The 17,217-nt window shown below is 48.8% G+C and overlaps 1 protein-coding gene across 1 annotated transcript in view; it reads left to right on the forward strand.

The window, feature by feature from the left end:
* The window catches only part of MARCHF4 (membrane associated ring-CH-type finger 4), a 109,268-nt gene that overhangs the window by 77,790 nt on the left and 14,261 nt on the right, over positions 1-17,217 (forward strand). Inside the window, exons 2-3 of the mRNA XM_032278297.1 lie at positions 5,527-5,682; positions 10,251-10,443. Of these exons, the coding sequence (XP_032134188.1) occupies positions 5,527-5,682; positions 10,251-10,443 (349 nt within the window). The remainder of the gene's footprint in view (positions 1-5,526; positions 5,683-10,250; positions 10,444-17,217) is intronic.

Genomic DNA, 17,217 nt, shown 5'->3' on the forward strand with positions numbered 1-17,217 from the left:
CTCTGGTATCATCTGGAGGCTGATGAGGGTCTAAAGCTCTGTTCAATGTTTACTTTGTTCTCCTGGTGGAAACGGGGAGGCTAAGACATAGATTTGTCTTTGTAAATCTATGTCCTGCTTTATGCAAATAGAGCAGAGCGTTCTCCTGAATCTGCGGCTTCTTAATTGTCTTAGCTCAACACGCCTTCGTATTTTGGGGAGGCATATTACGGTCTCCTACAGCAGTGAGTGGAATACATCTATCTGCTCTCCCTCCCACCAGCTCCATCACAACAAAGGCTAGAGGGTCATTGCCTGCCTCCTGCCTCTAGCACGACCCCACTTAAACCATACAAGAGGCCTGCACTCTTCTGTCTGGCATCCCTGAAAAGAAGTTTCTTCAGATGTTCCCAGTGACCCCATGGTGACACAAGGAACAATCTTGGGCTAGAAGTCAAGGTCCCTTATCCATCCCAGAAGGGCAGACTCTCTTAGAAAATTTCTTCATCTTTACCACTCTTGGTGACTTGACTCTTTTCTTTAGGCACTCGTTCCCTTCCTTACCTATTTCACCTGTCTTAAAGTGACAGTAGGAAACAGAGCTGTAGTAGAAAAAACTATGAAATTAAAGTTCTTACAGACATGTGAGCTAGAACTGTAATATTGTACCAGGAGGACTTATTTGTGCCAGGCACCATGTCAAAGCCTTGCATTCATGATCTCATTTAATCCTTACAGGTCAGGCAAAATGGCTCACACCTGTAATCCCCACACTTTGGGAGGCTGAGGCAGTGAGGCTGAGGCAGGAGGATCATTTGAGCCCAGGAGTTTGAGATCAGCCTCGGCTACACGGTGAAATCTCATCTCTACAAAATATACAACACATGTTGCTGGGCATGGTGGCATGTGACTGTAGTCTCAGCTACTCAAGAGGCTGAGGTGGGCGGATCACCTAAGGCTGCAGTGAGCCATGATCATGCCACTCTGCACTCCACCCTGGGCAACAGAGTGAGACTGTGTCTCAAAGGAAAGAAAATAAAAATCTTTACAACCACCCTTGAGGGGGGAAGAGTTACTTATAAAGGAGAGATGAAGAAATGGAGCCTCAGAGAGGTTGAGACTTGCCTAAATTTGCACAGCTGGTGAAGAGACGCCAAAAACAAAGCGGCTGTTTCCGAAAACCAAGCTCTTAACCACTCCCCCACGGTGTGTCCCATTGGGGCCCGGTGATTAGGGAAGATCCCATTTTTCTTGTTTCAGTTATTCTCAGGGCAGTCTCTGGCCCCAACACTCTGAGCAGATCGTTGAGGAAGCGTCTGGCGCCCTACGCATTTAATGAGCCCCTTTGATCTGTGGAGTTTGCTGAGCTCTGCAGACAAGATCACAGTAATCCTCCCAGCCCAAATGCTGCAGCCTCAGGAGCTGGGCCAGAGGGGCTTGTCCTTTCCCACACCCTGGGGCCTGTTCAATTAGTAAGCACGCCTTAATTGTACATCGCTGATGTGCTCAGTTCTATGGAGTATGTAGGAGCAGCTCTAATCGCAGAGGATTTGAAGATGGTGAAGTGCCAGACTGTGGGTGATGATGGGAGACTTGGCTGAAGGTCTGAGCTGGGCCAGGAATTAAAGCGGGATTTGGAGAGGGGGAGACTTACAGGCACAGGTGCAGGTGGGGCAGCAGGAACCAGAGGATGGAAGCGGGCTGAGCAGAGTGGGTGGTGCAGCTGAGACCCTGACAGCCGTGTGACCTTATGTGAGTCATTTAACCTTTCTCCTCAGTTAGGGATATTTCTCATATTGAGAGAATTTTACTAGGGCAGAGGGGGCGGGAATTCATCTCAGTGTCCATGTAGCACCATTTTGGCTTTTAATACAGTTTACTGCAAGGAGCATCTTCCCAAGTCTAGCCTGAATCCATCTGGCTCATTTCCACTTCTGTTGTTCTTGGCGACATACAGGTTTGACCAGGAGAAGTTGGCAAAGAGTCCCGGTTAAAGCTTTTTAGATGCTCCGAACACTAAAAAGATTATGGGCTTTCCCCCAAATGTACACGGAAATACATTAAATCATAACCTACAAAACTTGTCTGAATGCCAAAGTTAAAATAGCTTGTTTCTGGATTTCCCCCAACCCCCAGAGCAAAGCCCAGATCACTTCCTTTATCAAAGTTAAACTTTTCTAACAGTTGGTTGCCCTTGCTTTCTTTTCTTTTTTGAGCTGGAGTTGTGCTCTCTCGCCTAGGCACAGTGGTGCCATTCCTGCTTACTGCAACCTCTTTTGGTCCAGGTTCAAGCAATTCTCCTGCCTCAGCCTCCCGAGTAGCTGGCATTATAGGAGCATGCCACCAAGCCCACTAATTGTTGTATTTTTCTGTAGTGATGGGGTTTCGCCATGTTGGCTAGGCTGGTCTTGAACTCCTGACCTCAAGTGATCCACCCGCCTTGGCCTTCCAAAGTGCTGGGATTACAGGCGTGAGTCACCACGCATGGCCCATCCTTGCTTTCTAATATTTGTAATGCCAGAAGCAAGTCCCTGTGGTGCCTTTTGGGGTTTTCTTCTCCCTACAGGAAAATGAATGGTGTGCTGGAGGGGAAGCAGCACAGTCCTGGCCTCTTGATCCTTACCCAGGCACTGGGACCAGGCCAGGTCATGCTCCTCCTTTCTCCACCCAGAGTAGCGTGCTGAGGCTTGGGGGGCTCCCTTGGGCCCTGATGGTCCCACAGCCAGAGCCCAGGTCTTGTAATCAGCCGTACCCCAGGCAGCAGCTCTTCCTGCCTTGTCTCTTGGCTGCTGCTTGGGAAGCAAGGCGTGGAGACTTCACTGTCGCTCAGCACCGTTGCCAGGGACCAGAAGTAATGTCTCTTACCTGATGGGCAATTTGACATGGCTGCTTAACAACCCGATTAATCAAACCCAGCTCATCCTGTTAGAATTAATGAGCCTAGGAAATGCTGCCACGAATAATGAGGAATTTTGCCCCTCCCGTAGCACGTCTCTCCATTCACCCCCTCCTGTTTCCTTTTTAGAACCAAAGAGCGGCACCTCAGTACAAGGGCCCTTAGGCCTTGATGGGTGTGCCTAGCACCCAGCAATGTGGGTATCTCCTGCCTCTTCTGTTCTCCAGGAGATGGCTGCCTACCTGGAGCCAAAGGCTGGTCATGTCCTAGAGAAGCAAAACCTCTTGTTCATCAAACAGATATGCATGCATTCAGCTCTCAAAGTTGAATTGAGTATCAGACTTTACCAGGCCCTTTACTAGATGTTAGGGCTGCAAAGATGGATGAGATATTGTTCCTGTGAGGGGCAAATAGGGGTGTGCTATAACAGAGGGTATAGGAAGGGCCTGGAGCCACAGCAAAGGGGGCCTGTTGATATTGGAATAGCAGAGTGGGGAACCAAGGAGGGCTTCATGGGGTTGAGTACTAAGAACCAGCTCAGTCAGGAGACCCCCACCCAGGAGGGCAGAAGGTATTGAGAGGCAGACACCCAGTTAGCCAACAGAGTGGATCTATCCTGGGGACGAACGGCCTGAGAGCCTGCGGGACTTACAGCCCTCCAGACTGAAGGCCCTGAGCTGAGAGTCATCCACGTATTTATTTGATCTTTGACAGGTGATTCTTATTAATACACACGTGTTTTATGTAGACATACAACTCAGGAATAGACCAGGTAGGCAACTGTTACCTGATTACAAACTAAAAGGTATCCTCCACAAAGGAGCCATGAGGGCAGGGTAAAGTTAATGTTTCTCAGCAGATGAGCACCTGAGCATTTCTGCCAAGTTCATTCATTGCACAAATACACACAGAGTGCCAGGCACTGATCAAGATGGTCCCCAGGGTGAATAAAATGGATGTGGTTCCCATTCTCATGGAATGGGCATTCTCATTCCTATTCCTCAAGGCAGTGCAGGCAACCTGAGAAGACACTTGATTTATTTTTTCATGTACTTATTCAAACATGAAAACTCATTTAGGGCCTGGCCCCTTGGGTATAGGGATTGGCACAGGAGGAAAGGTGTGCAAAGATGAACACCTCACCCTACCTTCTGGGGCTCCTCTGGGGGGAAGACAGGGATATGCAGATCCTCATAATGACATGCCAAGCGTGCTAACAGGGATGTGCCCAAGTCACTCCGCATAAGGTACTCAGAGCTGAAAGCATTGTGCTGAACCTGGAGAAGTCACGGGCCACTCCCCCTAGGAGGCGGCATTCAAGATCATCTTGAAGACAGGGAATAACAGTCAGCAGATAGACCAGGCGCAAAAGGACATTCCAGACCTCATTCAGGTCACAGTGAGGTCCTTGAGAGTTAGGAGTTGAAATGAAAAGGAAAGATGATTCCAGGACTCTTGGAGCGTGATTACAGAGGCAGATGGAGATCCGGAACTTCAAGGCCAGCCTGGGCAACATAATGAGACCCCATCTTTACAGAAAAATAAAAAATTAACCAGGCATGGTGGTGCATGCCTGCAGTTTCAGCTGCTTGGGAGGCTGAGGCCAGAGCATCACGTGAGTCCAGGAGATCAAGGCTGCAGTTAGCCGCGATCATGCCACCACACTGAGCCTGGGCAGCAGAGTGAGATCCTGTCTCAAAAACAACAAACAAACAAAAAACGCAGGTTTCAGCCACGGCCATCTGCCCAACGCTGCAGTCCACTCACAGGGAGTTTCAGATCTGACATCATCTTGTTCGGTTGAGTCCTCTGCCTCTGATTCCAATTCCTACAGGCTGGGCTTCCCAGCTACCTCCAGCCAGGTGCAACGGTGGCTGGAGAAACCCAGGCCTTCAGTGAGGGCATCTGCCCAACCTCCTAGATCCCTAGGATTCAGACCTGTCTCCAGGTCTTTCTCACTTGGGGACTGAAGGCAGGCGGCTTTGCTGAAAAGAGCTGGGTCTCTATGCATTGGCCTGCAGAAGACTACAAAGGCTCCAGACCAGAGCTCAGAGCTCTACACTCAGCCAAAATGATCATCACCATGTATTTTAAAAGCCTGCACCCAATTGCTACTATTTGACTACTGGGAGGTTTTACATAAAGATTCCCACTAGATCCCCACATCTACACTGCCTAGAGCTGATGGTGGCTGTCCCTTTAACTTGGGTCTGAGCCTTCCAATTCAGTTCCTACCAGCTAGCTTTTGTCACCTGTGGTGCCTGCCTGGCCTTGAGAGCATTTGAGTTTGCAACCCTTGGCCGAGCCTTTACAGAGAAGCTCCTGGAACCTGACACCCCCCAGTGAACAGCAGAGGCTTCCGCAGACGCTAGCCCACTCATCTTCGTAGAACGCTAGGAATTCATAGTACTGAGGTGTATCAAGTAGGAGCAGGGGCTCAGAGCTATTGGTTGTGCTGACCGACATGGCTTGGCTCTCACGGTGGGGGTGCTGGAGCCCAGGCATCCTCTTTGGAGTCTGGTGCCCCCAAACAAAGGCTGTGGCCTGCTTGGGTGGCCCAAACCAGGCTGCAGCTGCCACCCATTGGCCCATGGCCCACCCACCAGCCACTGTGAGGCTCGGCCTCATCACCATGTGCTCTCTCCCTGCAGGGGGAGCTGCTGAGCCCGTGCCGCTGCGATGGCTCGGTCAAGTGCACACACCAGCCTTGCCTCATCAAGTGGATCAGCGAGCGGGGCTGCTGGAGCTGCGAGCTGTGCTACTACAAGTACCACGTCATCGCCATAAGCACAAAGAATCCTCTGCAGGTACGACCCAGGGCTGCCCGGCGGGGCGGCTGGGCCTGGAGCTCCCACAGCACCTGCTTCAGCAGGAGGCTCTCTTCACCTTAGATTCAGGGCAGTGTGAGGAAAAGGAGGGAGTGTGCTGGGTAGGCAAGCACGGTGGGTGGCATGGGGCAGGAGGGGAGGAAAGGACATTTGTGTTTCCTCTTCAGCTTCACCAAGAAGAGGAAAAGATGGGGCAAAGAGAGAGAAATAGATACAGAAGGAAAGCAGCGTGGAGGATCAGAGGAAAAAGGGAGAAGAAGTAAGTGAATGGATGAATAAATAAATGCAGAAAGGAGAGGAAAAGGAAAGGAAAGGAAGAAATAAAGGAGGGAGGGAAGAAGAAAAAGAGAAAGACCAGAGGGCAGAGAGAACAGGATACAAAAAGGCAGGAGGTAGGAGGAGTGAGGAGAAGGACCGAGATCAAGGTACGGCTGGCAAAGGAGAAATAAGAACAGCTTCAGTGGTACTTCTCACACTTCAATGTGCATGTAATTCATCTGCAGTCTTGTCAAAATGCAGGCTGTGATTCAGTACGTCTGGAGCAGGGCCTGGGATTCTGCATTTCTAACCAGGTGATGTTGATGCTTCTGGTTTGGAGACCACATTTCCAGTGGCAGGGATCAGAGGGAAAAACAGAAGAAACAGGAGAGGGAGGCAGAGAAAAATGGGAATATGAACAATAAAAAATAGAAGAAGAGGAGAGAATAATATAAAAAAGCTACTGTGGAAAGGCAGGCAGGGCCAGGGTGGGATGAGGGCCTGCCACACAGACTCAGACAGAACTTAGGATTCCTTTGCCTGCCCCAGCACTCTATCCCTGCCCTGACTCATCCATTGTCCCAGAGAAGCTGGCGGGCCTGTGCCACCCGCACAAATGCCCCAAATCAAACAGCTCTCCTTTGAGGCACACACACATACAGAGAGCATTTTGCTTCTGAAAATACCTCCACATATGCAAGATCAGCCAATTAAGCTGCCACATAATCAATTAGTGAGCATGAGAGGGAGGGTGGGGACTTCAGCTCCCGGCACAGTCTCACTCCTCCTCTCTGGGGTGGTTTGGTGGGGTGGGGGGCAGTCCTGAAAGCCCAGGAGGGCTGAGTGGGGGTGGGAGGGATGGTGGGGGTGGGGTCTTTGCATGAAGGAGCAGCTGGAAACACCCCCAGGTATGGTGTCCAGGGTGTTTTATTTTAGACCCCATGGAGTTTTCCATGGTGCACTCCCAGGAATGTATCTGTGTATGTGTGTGTGTGTTGCACGCACACAAGTGTGCTGTATGGGGGGCATTTCTGGAAGGTGGTACTGAAAGCCCCAGGCACCTTAACCCTCTTAGTAGAATACCAAGGGGTCATAAAGAGGTGCCTTTCCCTGCTGCTGGTTCTATCTTCAATTCACTTCAAAATCTCGAAGTGTCTTAAAATAGCAGTGTCACGAGACAGCGAACTCCACCACGTCCTCTGGGCTCCAGCAGGGGTCTGAATGCGTTAACCCTCCCCTTCCTTTTCAGCTGGCTCAAGCCTCAAGGAAGGGTCAGATTCCAAACCCATGAGCCCACCCCAAAGCACCCTTCCTTGGCTGTACCCTTGGCTCATGAAGTGAAAATGCATTTAGGGATAAGTTTTTCCTGGGGGTAAAAAATGAAAAGGTTATTCTAATCTCCCAAGTCAGGTAAGCAAGTGGCAGTGTTAGCAATACCGATCTATGAGTCTATTCCTGAGTTCCTACTTTGTCTTCCACTGTGGGTTTCTTGACACTCACTACTGGAGGCTCCCTCTGATTCTGTTGCTCCTGGAAATGCAATGGTGTGTGCTTAGCAAATGCCATCTCACTTCTGGATAGCACAGGAAGAAGGAAGTAGCTTGGATTAGAAGCAATGTTGTGTGGTTGTGGTCCACATTGTCTCAGCTGTGTGTCCTGCACTCCTCGGGCCCAGCATCATGTGAGACTGCTGCCTGCTTAGCACACTGGGAAACTTCTGGGCTACTATGCCCCAGCCCAGCTGCATCACCTGCAGTATAGGATGGAGCTGGCAGGCCCCACCACAAGGGGGCAGATCAGTGGATGGGAGTCCCAGGCACAGGCCTGTTTGGGGATCTCCCTGCCTTGACATGGCAATCTGTATTTTTGCTGGAACATCATGAAGAACACCCTTCAAAGCACTGGTTTAAGAGTGATTTCATTTAACATAACACTGTAGGAACTTGGAAAGACCAATTCTTTCCATTTCACAGAAAGGAAATTGAGGGTCCTCATGATTTATTGACTTCTCCTAGGTTACACTCAGTGCATAGGAGCAGAGCCCAATCAGGATTGGGTCATCTGATTCATTGCTCAGCGCCCCTTCCTGTTCTAAGACACACAACATCCTGTGTCTGTGCTCTTCCCCTTGTCTCTCCGTTCATTGGTGCTGCAGGATAAGAGCTCAGGGGATGGAGAAGCCTCATGATACTGAGATCACAGTAGGGATCTGGTGGCAGCCTGGGTCTCTGGGTGCCCATCTCCCCCTCCCAGGATTCCTGTGAGTTTTCAGGGCTTGCTCACTCCCTCATCTCTGTGGAGTTTCATATGGGAAAGACAGGACGGGAGTGCCTTGTCCATAGCACCCGCCCTGCTCCTTCGTCACGCTTCACACTACAGTCAGGAACCCCATTTAGGCTCCACAGCTGGCTTCAGAGCAGGTAGAAGGGGCTTAGGGATGAAGAGAAGCTTTCTGTGCCTCTATATTTGGCATTTTTGAAGTCTAGAGGAGCAGGAGAAAGTGAGGATTATGGATGCCTCAATGGTAGAAACAAAAACTCAGCCAGAAGCCCTCTTTCCAGGCAGTGGGCAGGCCCTGGAAAAAGCATTTGTTGTGCATGAAAGAAGTCTGCATGATGAAGTCATCTTCTGGAAAATCCTTTCATTATGTGTAACCGTAGACTGGGGGAAACAGTAGAAAATGTAAAGGCCCAATTACCCGTAATGAGAGGCTATTTGTATAATTAAATGTAGAGGCTGATGTCCTATGTCTGGACCAGCCAGTGACATGTTTCCCAATAGTTACAATTCCTTGGGGGCCACTGGCCAGGCCAATCCCAGCTGCAGCCAGAATGAATCAATTCTTCCATCCAGGTCTCCTTGTTGGCAGAGTGAAAGTAGTCTGCCTTTCCTCCGAGTTCAGAGTGAAATGCTTTGTGGGGGTGTTCTTGGCAGAGCGTTATGCAAATCTCTCCAATCAGAAGATGTCCTTCCCCCCACCTTCCCAAATTTGATCCTGTCAGTAATCTGCTTAAAACCATTCATGTCATCACATCTACACTTAGGACAAACCGCAAAGTCTCTGCCTGCTCTACAAGGTTCTGTGTGATCTCTCATTCTTCCTTTTCCAGTTGTCTCGCCCCACAAGCTCTTTTGCTGTCTTCACTCCACCCACTCTCACCTTCTCCCAGGCTTTTTACCCTCCCCATGCTTTCTTCTGGCACAGGCCCTTGCACATGCTCCTCCCTCTGCCGGAAGCGGTCTTCCCTCTGCCGGAAGCGGTCTTTCCTCCTTTCTTCGCCTAGTCACTTTTTAGTCAGCTCAAGGCTTGCTTCCTCTGGGAAGTTGAATCCCCCATCACAGGCTCTCACTGTGTCATGTTCCTCCCTGACTTACCCTTGATGAATTGCATGTGCAAATAATTACATTGTTGTCTAAGCTCCCCAGACTATAAGCTCCATAGGGGCAGGCAACTTGTCTGTTTTCACCTAAGGCTTTATTGCCAGCACCTAGCATAGTGGCCAGCACATGGAAAATACTCGATATATATTCCTTAAGTAAGTGCATGAATAAACCCCAAGTTAAAAATCTAACTCCTGGCTCCTTCAGACCTGTACTGCCTGGATCAGCCATAGAATCACAGAATTTCAGAGTCGAAACTCACCAACACCCTAGCCTTTACCCCATCTGTCAACACTGCTGTAAACACAGTGCTTTTTCTGTTAAAAAATGAAATATCAGTGTTGATAAACATTCAGTAAGTTATAAGCTGTTTTTCTTCTCTCTCCCGACATTTCATTCCCTTGTCTACAGAATTGGTAATCTCCAGCACATAAATTAAGTGGCATGCAAGGTGGTGTTGTAGAAAGCAAGAAAAAAATCCAAAAGATCAAAAACAAAAGACCTGTACACTCTCAGCACCTATTAGTGAGAAAATAGACTCTGTTGCTCTGAAAAGAATCATCTGGGAGCCTAGAACACCACCCACACTAGCTCTGCATTTTCAACATTCCCTCCATTTCTCTGTCCATATCATAATCAAGTCTAAGGGTTTTCCTTTCCAGCCATGCCCACCTAGAGCCCCCTCCTTACAATGAACTGTGATCATTTGGTGTGACAGAGATTTCCTCTGCATCAAAACCTCAATGTGAAGTTCAGAAACCTGCAAAATGCCCATTGTACCGCAGGTTGGAAAGCCCTGGCTTAAATCCTATATCAGAGGTGAGCTATTGGAGCAGTAGATGGAAGAGGGGTGGGAATGGGATGAGGGCATCTGAATGACTGCTAACTGACCACTCTTTCTCCCACAGTGGCAGGCCATCTCTCTGACAGTCATTGAGAAGGTTCAGGTTGCAGCCGCCATCCTGGGCTCCCTCTTCCTCATCGCCAGTATCTCTTGGCTCATCTGGTCCACTTTCAGCCCCTCGGCAAGATGGCAGCGCCAAGACCTCCTCTTCCAGATCTGCTACGGGATGTATGGCTTCATGGACGTGGTGTGCATAGGTGGGTCTGGGGGCTTGTCTCCATGGGAAGTGGGGACCCTTGTACTCGTGGGATGGACAGATCCCTCGGGATCCCCCATTGTGGGAGGCGGAAGCAAATATGGTCCCAGGCTTGAGACCTGTTAGCTCAGGAGAGGCCAGAGACTTGGATTCAAGGGGTAGATGGGAAGCGGGAGGAGGCAGGGCAAAGAAGGAAGATCTAGATCTTTCCCAAACAAATTTGTCTTGCACAGTTGAAGATAAAGATGAGGCTTGCCTCTAGGAGGATCTGAGAAAGGTTGTTAGTCTATATGCCTCAAGCAGGATGTGCATGACTTCCTCTCCACTGTGCACCCTACACTGCCAAGTATGACAAGGAGGCCTGCCTGTTTCATTCCATTCTCTTCACAGCAAAATGCCTAGAGACAGCCATGGTCGAATCTGCCCCGACTCCCTGCATTTTTTTAGCTTTCTCTAAGCCTGTTCTAATGCCCTGAGTTTCTCTAGTCCAGCGGTTTTCCGGCTGTGTGTAGTGCCGGGCCCCACGCACAAGTCCAGGCTCCCGCATCCCAACCAGGGAATGGAAAAGGATGCTTCACGGAGAGGCTTCAGATTCTCACTCCTGCTTCTTCGTGGCATCTGTTCTTCTATTTACATGGATTTCTGTTCCAGATAACGTTTTGTTTAAAGGTTTCAGTGTATTAGGAAAAAAAATTGGACCAGGCGCGGTGGCTCATGCCTGTAATCCCATCACTTTGGGAGACAGAGGCAGGCAGATCAACTGAGGTCAGGAGTTTGAGACCAGCCTGGCTAACATGGTGAAATCCTGTCTCTACTAAAAATACAAAAATTAGCCAGGCATGGTGGCAGGTGCCTGTAATCCCAGCTGCTCAGGAGGCTGAGGTAGGAGAATTGCTGGAACCCAGCAGGTGGAGGTTGCAGTGAGCTGAGATTGTGCCACTGCACTCCAGTCTGGTAGACAAGAGTGAGACCGAGTCTTTAAAAAAAAAAAAAAAAATTGGAACCCACTGCTTTAGATCCTGCTCCTTCCCTGACCCCACCCCCAAGTTTATATCCTTCCTTTCTTTCACTATGTAGTTTGGGTGGTGAAGGGCTGGGCCTTTCTCCTCCCTCCTGCAACAGATGATTGTGGCTGTTGACTCTGAAGACTTGATCCAAGCAGCTAAGGAAGTGGGGAAGCACTGGTCAGACATCCCATCCTGAAACTCTCAGGTTATCCCCTAAGTCACAGTCCTGGGAGCATTAGAGTTCCACAGTTGCCCTCTCTGAGCATTATTAGTATGTATATTGTATTAAATAGGCTACAATTCTCTGTTTGGCAGGAAAATACCTATTAGCTAGAATTTGGCTGGGATGATGTTTGTGTGAGTTTCTTTGGAGTTCTTTAACATTAGGGGTCAGAAAAACCTGGAGACTTACATACTGGTTGCAGCAGCCAGAGACCAGGGATGCTGGAACTTGTAAACTTGTCTAAGCCATCTTGCTGTCTCTCCACGTTTGCTAAGCCAATACATCAACTCCAAGTTCAAGAGTCTTTTAATTATGGCATCGAGGCAGTGAGAGAAGCAGACAGCCCAGGTTTGGAGGACTGTGAATGGGGAACAATTTGACATTGACACATTCTAATTTTCTTTTCCCTCCCGCCAAACTCTCCTCCTACTCCTGCTGAGCCCTGGATTATTGATGCCAAAAGCCAGGTGTGTCTCCATATGGAGGTTTACAGCAGCTCTGGTATGGAAGGGGGAAACAGTGGAGGGGCCCCTCTAGCTGCCCTTCATTCTCCTTCAGGCAGGATTTAGATCAGTCTCTGATGTATCCTTCTATGAGACATGCTTTCTTGTCACATGATGTATTAGTCAGCTAGTCAGCACTGGCTGCAGTAACAAAGAATTCTGAAAATCGTAGTGCCTTACAACAAACTTTTATTTCCCATTCAGGGGTTTGGGAGATGGCTGTGGTTCTGCTAGGCTTGGCTGGGCTTAGCTTCTGGTTGTGCATTGGGTTCAGGCCTGCTCTGAGTGTCTCCTCATGCTGGGACCCAGGCTGAAGGAGCAGGGACTACTGGATGCGCTATTTTCCTTACTGAATGCAGGAGAATAAGAGGGCTTTGTGGAAACTTGCAATGCATCTCAAAGCATCTGCTCAGAACTGGTGCGCTGTCCCTTCTGCCCACAGCCTATTGGTTAACACAAGTCCTCAGTAAGCCCAACATCAGTAGGATAACAGGGCAGGGAAAAATGTTCCTTCCCTGGAAGGAGCATGGACAAGAGAGAGGAGCATAAATACCCACTACTATGGATGGCTCTACAGATTTGAAGACCACATTGAATATAGAAGAGACCATGTCATCGACCAGTCTAGCTCACTTGCTTTGCAGCTAAGAGAACTGGGGCTCAGAGAGAGGAAATAATCTGCTCAAGGTTCTTATCTAGGATTAAAAGCGAGATCTCCTGACCCACAGCCCCGTGCTCATTCCATTAGCCTTCTTGCACCAAATGGCAGGAGTCCCATGGTATGACTTACGGGAAACCTGCAGATGCCACCTGTGACTTTGAGTGCACCTGGGCCCTCTCACAAAGGGGCTCTCATACATAGGTCTATTCCCCGTGGCTCTGAGCCTCCCAGTGCTCCTGCTCAGGCTTGCCTGGTGCTCTGGTCTCTCCTGCTCATGGTGTCTCTCTCTGAGTAGGGCTCTGTGCCATCTCTCCTCCTCCTCCTCCTCTTTCTTGGCTTTTTTCTAGCTGCCTGCCTTTTCCCTGGCCCACTTCTATCTCTCTAATTCTATTTCTTATACACATGTGGCACTCAGTACTTCAGTTTATGGGAGGCACAGAGTGGGCTGAATATTGAGAGTTTTCATTGTTTTTCTTTCTTAGAAAAAAATAATAGCCTAAGATACAGAAGCACACCATAATTTATCAATTCTGTGCTGAGAAGTCAGTGACTCTTGGAGAGAGCCAGAGGATGGGAGGGGAATGCAGAGGGACCCTAATTGCTTTCAGTGTCATCCCAAAGTGGCGGAATCTATTGACATTTAGACCATCTCACCTTTAAGGGGTTCAGACAGCTCTATCATTGTATTGATTATGATAAGAACCTATTCCATTTCAGAGCATGACCTCAAGGGCAAGGATTCGTCTTCCCATTTTTCAGATTGTGAAATTCTGAAATGGAAGCATTCTGACTCCCGCAGCAGAGTAGGACTCTCAGTTCAGTGTTTTTCTAGGAGAGGCTGTCCACAGGGGAAAATGCCGGGAGAAGAAATAAAAAGGAGTAATATGTGATCTTGCAAGAGAGTGGGAGGTGCCAGGCAATGGTGAGAATCCACAGACAGATTCTTGGGGTTGCAATGATGGGGATTTTGATGACGGCAACATGATGATAACCAGTAGTGATGATGGTGGTTTCGGGGTGAAATTCAACTTCTCCTTCTGTGCAGTATTCTGTCCAGTAGAGGGAAAATGCATTGTACTCCACAAATAGGTGTAAAAGTATCTGCTTTTTAGGGGATCTCTGGAGGGAGAATCGGGTACAGTCTGCAATGCCTGCCAGGGATATCTTTATTTTTAGGCTCAACTAGACATTCTGACTCATGGGGACTACCAGAGAGCACAGTTGGCATTCGATTCACTCAGGGCAATGTAGAACAGGAGCCACAGCCTCCCGTAGGGCAAGTCGGGCTCACCTCTAGAGGGAGTCCTCACCGCACTCCACATCCTAGTCCCCAGCTATTGTCTTGGCTCCCAAACAGTAGCTCAGGAACAAGAAGATAAGACCCACAACCATGGGTGTAGGGTCCATCAGGGCATCATTTCCAGGGTTCCTGCAGAAGTCAAACTCAGTTCAGGCCACTGTGCCTAGGGAAGCCCAAGCCACAGGCTCCCAGCAGGCATTTGCAGTAAAGCACCCATCAACCAAGGGTGCTTTACAACCCAAGTGATGCTGTAACACAGCCGACACTCCCCCTTCATCAAATTTCCAGGGGAGAAGAAGCAGAATGCCCATCCAGGGTCCAGTTTGTTTTGAGAGAAGGAGAAAATGTCCCCATCACCCCTCTCCTACCACCTCCTGCCTCCACCCATGAGCCTGGACCTCTGGCCACCCAAACCTGATGTGCTGAACCAAGGAGAGATGGAGAAGCTAGAACAGGGAACAGAGACCTGGCTGGAACTACCAGAAGGAGGCGCAGTGTGGTCTTCTTGCTGCAGGAAGGTGGAAACAAAGGCAAGAGCCACAGGAGGCATCTATCTTACATTCGAGGCATCTAACATTTGAGGCATTCAATGGTTTCAAAACCTGATTAAGTTAGTTTGCTTCCACAAAAAAGGGGGAAGCTTTCCTTCCAGAAGTCCTGAGAGAGTAGAAGAAGATAATGTGAATGGGGAGAGGAAGAGGAGGCTCCCTGGCAGACAGTGGGTGGAAGGGTTTCAGCAGAGGGCAACTTCTCAAGAAATGCTGGTGGAGAAAAGTGTTGACGAAAAGCATCAGTATCCATAGGCCCAAGCTCCTTGATGGGTGAGAAATTCAGCACCTGAGATAAAAATGTTATCGTCAGGAGAAAAGAAAATGGATCTGGCCCCGTGTTGACTCAAAAGGCTGAGTAAGAGAACAGAAACAAAACCATCTGCTACTATGAGTCTCAAGACTTCATATTTCAGATACCAAGGAAAATTTGTTTATTCCCTAAGACTATCAAATGACCACAGATAGTAAAGAATACGAGTAAACATAAAATGGCTGGTTTTAATGAATCGTTAACAATGTATTTACCTTTCCCATTGGAGTGGTGTGCTAAGGGACAGCTCATGAGAGTGGGAGGGGCTCCGAGGAGAAACTTTGCAGAAAGCCAACAGCACCTCTGCAGATACGCCCTGCTGGGAAGCCAGGAGGATGCGGCGTGGGACACTGCCTGCTTGCTGCTCATGGAGCTGCTTCAACCCCATCCACAGCTGTATCTACCCGACTGGCTCTTAGGACAATTAGCAGTCAGTGAGAAGACTCCAGAGCAGTGACTATCAGAGGATGGCCCAGGGCTTACCAAAGGATTATGCCGGAAATGATTGCCGGGAAGGTCTGAGCTCCCTAGTTGATGCAGCGCAGCTCCAGAGTTGAGGATGATGGCTTTAGACTTGGTTATACCACAGGGTTGTACATTTACTGATACAAGCTGCCTCAACGGACAAAGCATCTCTTAGCTTTGGGTCCTAACTTTCCAGAATAACGCATGTCACTGTGAAAGCCAAACGTAAGTTGGTTTGGCTAGAACCAACTGCGACATCCCTGCAAGAACAGAGGGAAACCGAATCAGGGTACGACCCCAAAAGATAAGCAGGATAAGTATTAGGATGCATATTTAACAGGTGAGGAAAGGGTTAAAGCAGCTGTGCTCCAGGTCACACCACTAAGAAAATGGTAGAGCAGACAGATTAAACCAAGAACCCCCTGCTCTAGTTAGGGCTTTTTCTATTATCTATTTCTTCTCTGATTGTTTTGTAAAACTGCAAAAGCAGAGCTTGGTTGGGGAGGCAGGTTGAGGGGGAAATTAGCCCTGTAATATTTTGACCCACAGGATAACTGCTGGTAACAATCAGAAATTCAGTGAGACCCAGCAGCTCCTGTCCTATATTCAGGGTTTGGGAGGTCAGCCATTGTTGCATCTCCTTTTTGATCATGCTATTTTGACATCAATTGAGAGAGAGGCCTGAGAAATTGAGATGAAATTTGATGGTTTATCTTCCTATAAGATGCTCTGGTGAAAGGGTTATCAGGTGGGAGAAGCTAAATCCAGTTAACATGAACTGGGGGAATCCATTCATTCATTAATTTAAAAATATTTATTCAGGCCAGACACAGTGGCTCATGCCTGTAATCTCAGCACTTTGGGAGGCCAAAGTGGGAGGATTGCTTGATACAGCCTGAGCTGTATCAACACAGGGAGATCCCATCTCTACAAAAAAAAAAAAAAAAGCTAGGTATGGTGGTGTGTGCCTATAGTCCCAGCTACTTGGGAGATTTAGGTAGGAGGATCACTTGAGCCCAGGAGGTCAAGGCTGCAGTGAGCTACAATGGCACCACCACTGTACTCCAGCCTGGGTGACAGATCAAGACCATGTCTCAAAAAATATGTATATTCAAGGGAACCTGGGCATATGCGCTCAAATCAGAAAGTCGCCTGCTTTCAAGAATCTTTCTTTTTGTTGGGGAGGCAGACAACGTAATCACTAAACCCTATGTCATAAGAGCTGGGACTGGGTCTGAACACAGGGATGAGCATGAGTCCAGGAAAGAGGAACCTGAGTCAGAGGGGGTCACACCTATTTCTTCAGTAGCTTTTGTTGGCTGCCTCGTTTTGTTCCCAAAACTAGAGAACATTCACAAAAAGATGATTAAGACACAGTTCCTTGCCCTCAAGGAGCTCATAGTCTACAAACAAATCACAATTCAGGACAGGCTCTGCACGGTCCAGGGGAAGGCAGAGCAGAGCAGAGAGCAACTGACTGTCTTGGGGGAGTCCAGGAAGGCTTCTTGAAGGAAAGAACCCTATCCTTGAGCTAGTTTCCAAAGACAAATCAAAGTTCAACCCGAAGAAGGGAGAAGATCATTTCAGGCAGAAGAACTAGCATTGTATGGAGGTGCAGAGACATGAGTGAGCCAGGTATGCTTAGGAAACACTGGGGAGTCTGTACGGCCCATTGCAAATAGCCTAGGAGGTGGGTGATAGGCAATAGGCTTGGAGAAGCTGGCTAGGTCAGATCCCACAGGGTCATGAGTTCTG

The sequence above is a fragment of the Sapajus apella genome, unplaced genomic scaffold (genome assembly GCF_009761245.1).
Source record: "Sapajus apella isolate SASKATOON/1434 unplaced genomic scaffold, GSC_monkey_1.0 scaffold10, whole genome shotgun sequence".
In the NCBI taxonomy this organism is placed as follows: domain Eukaryota; kingdom Metazoa; phylum Chordata; class Mammalia; order Primates; family Cebidae; genus Sapajus; species Sapajus apella.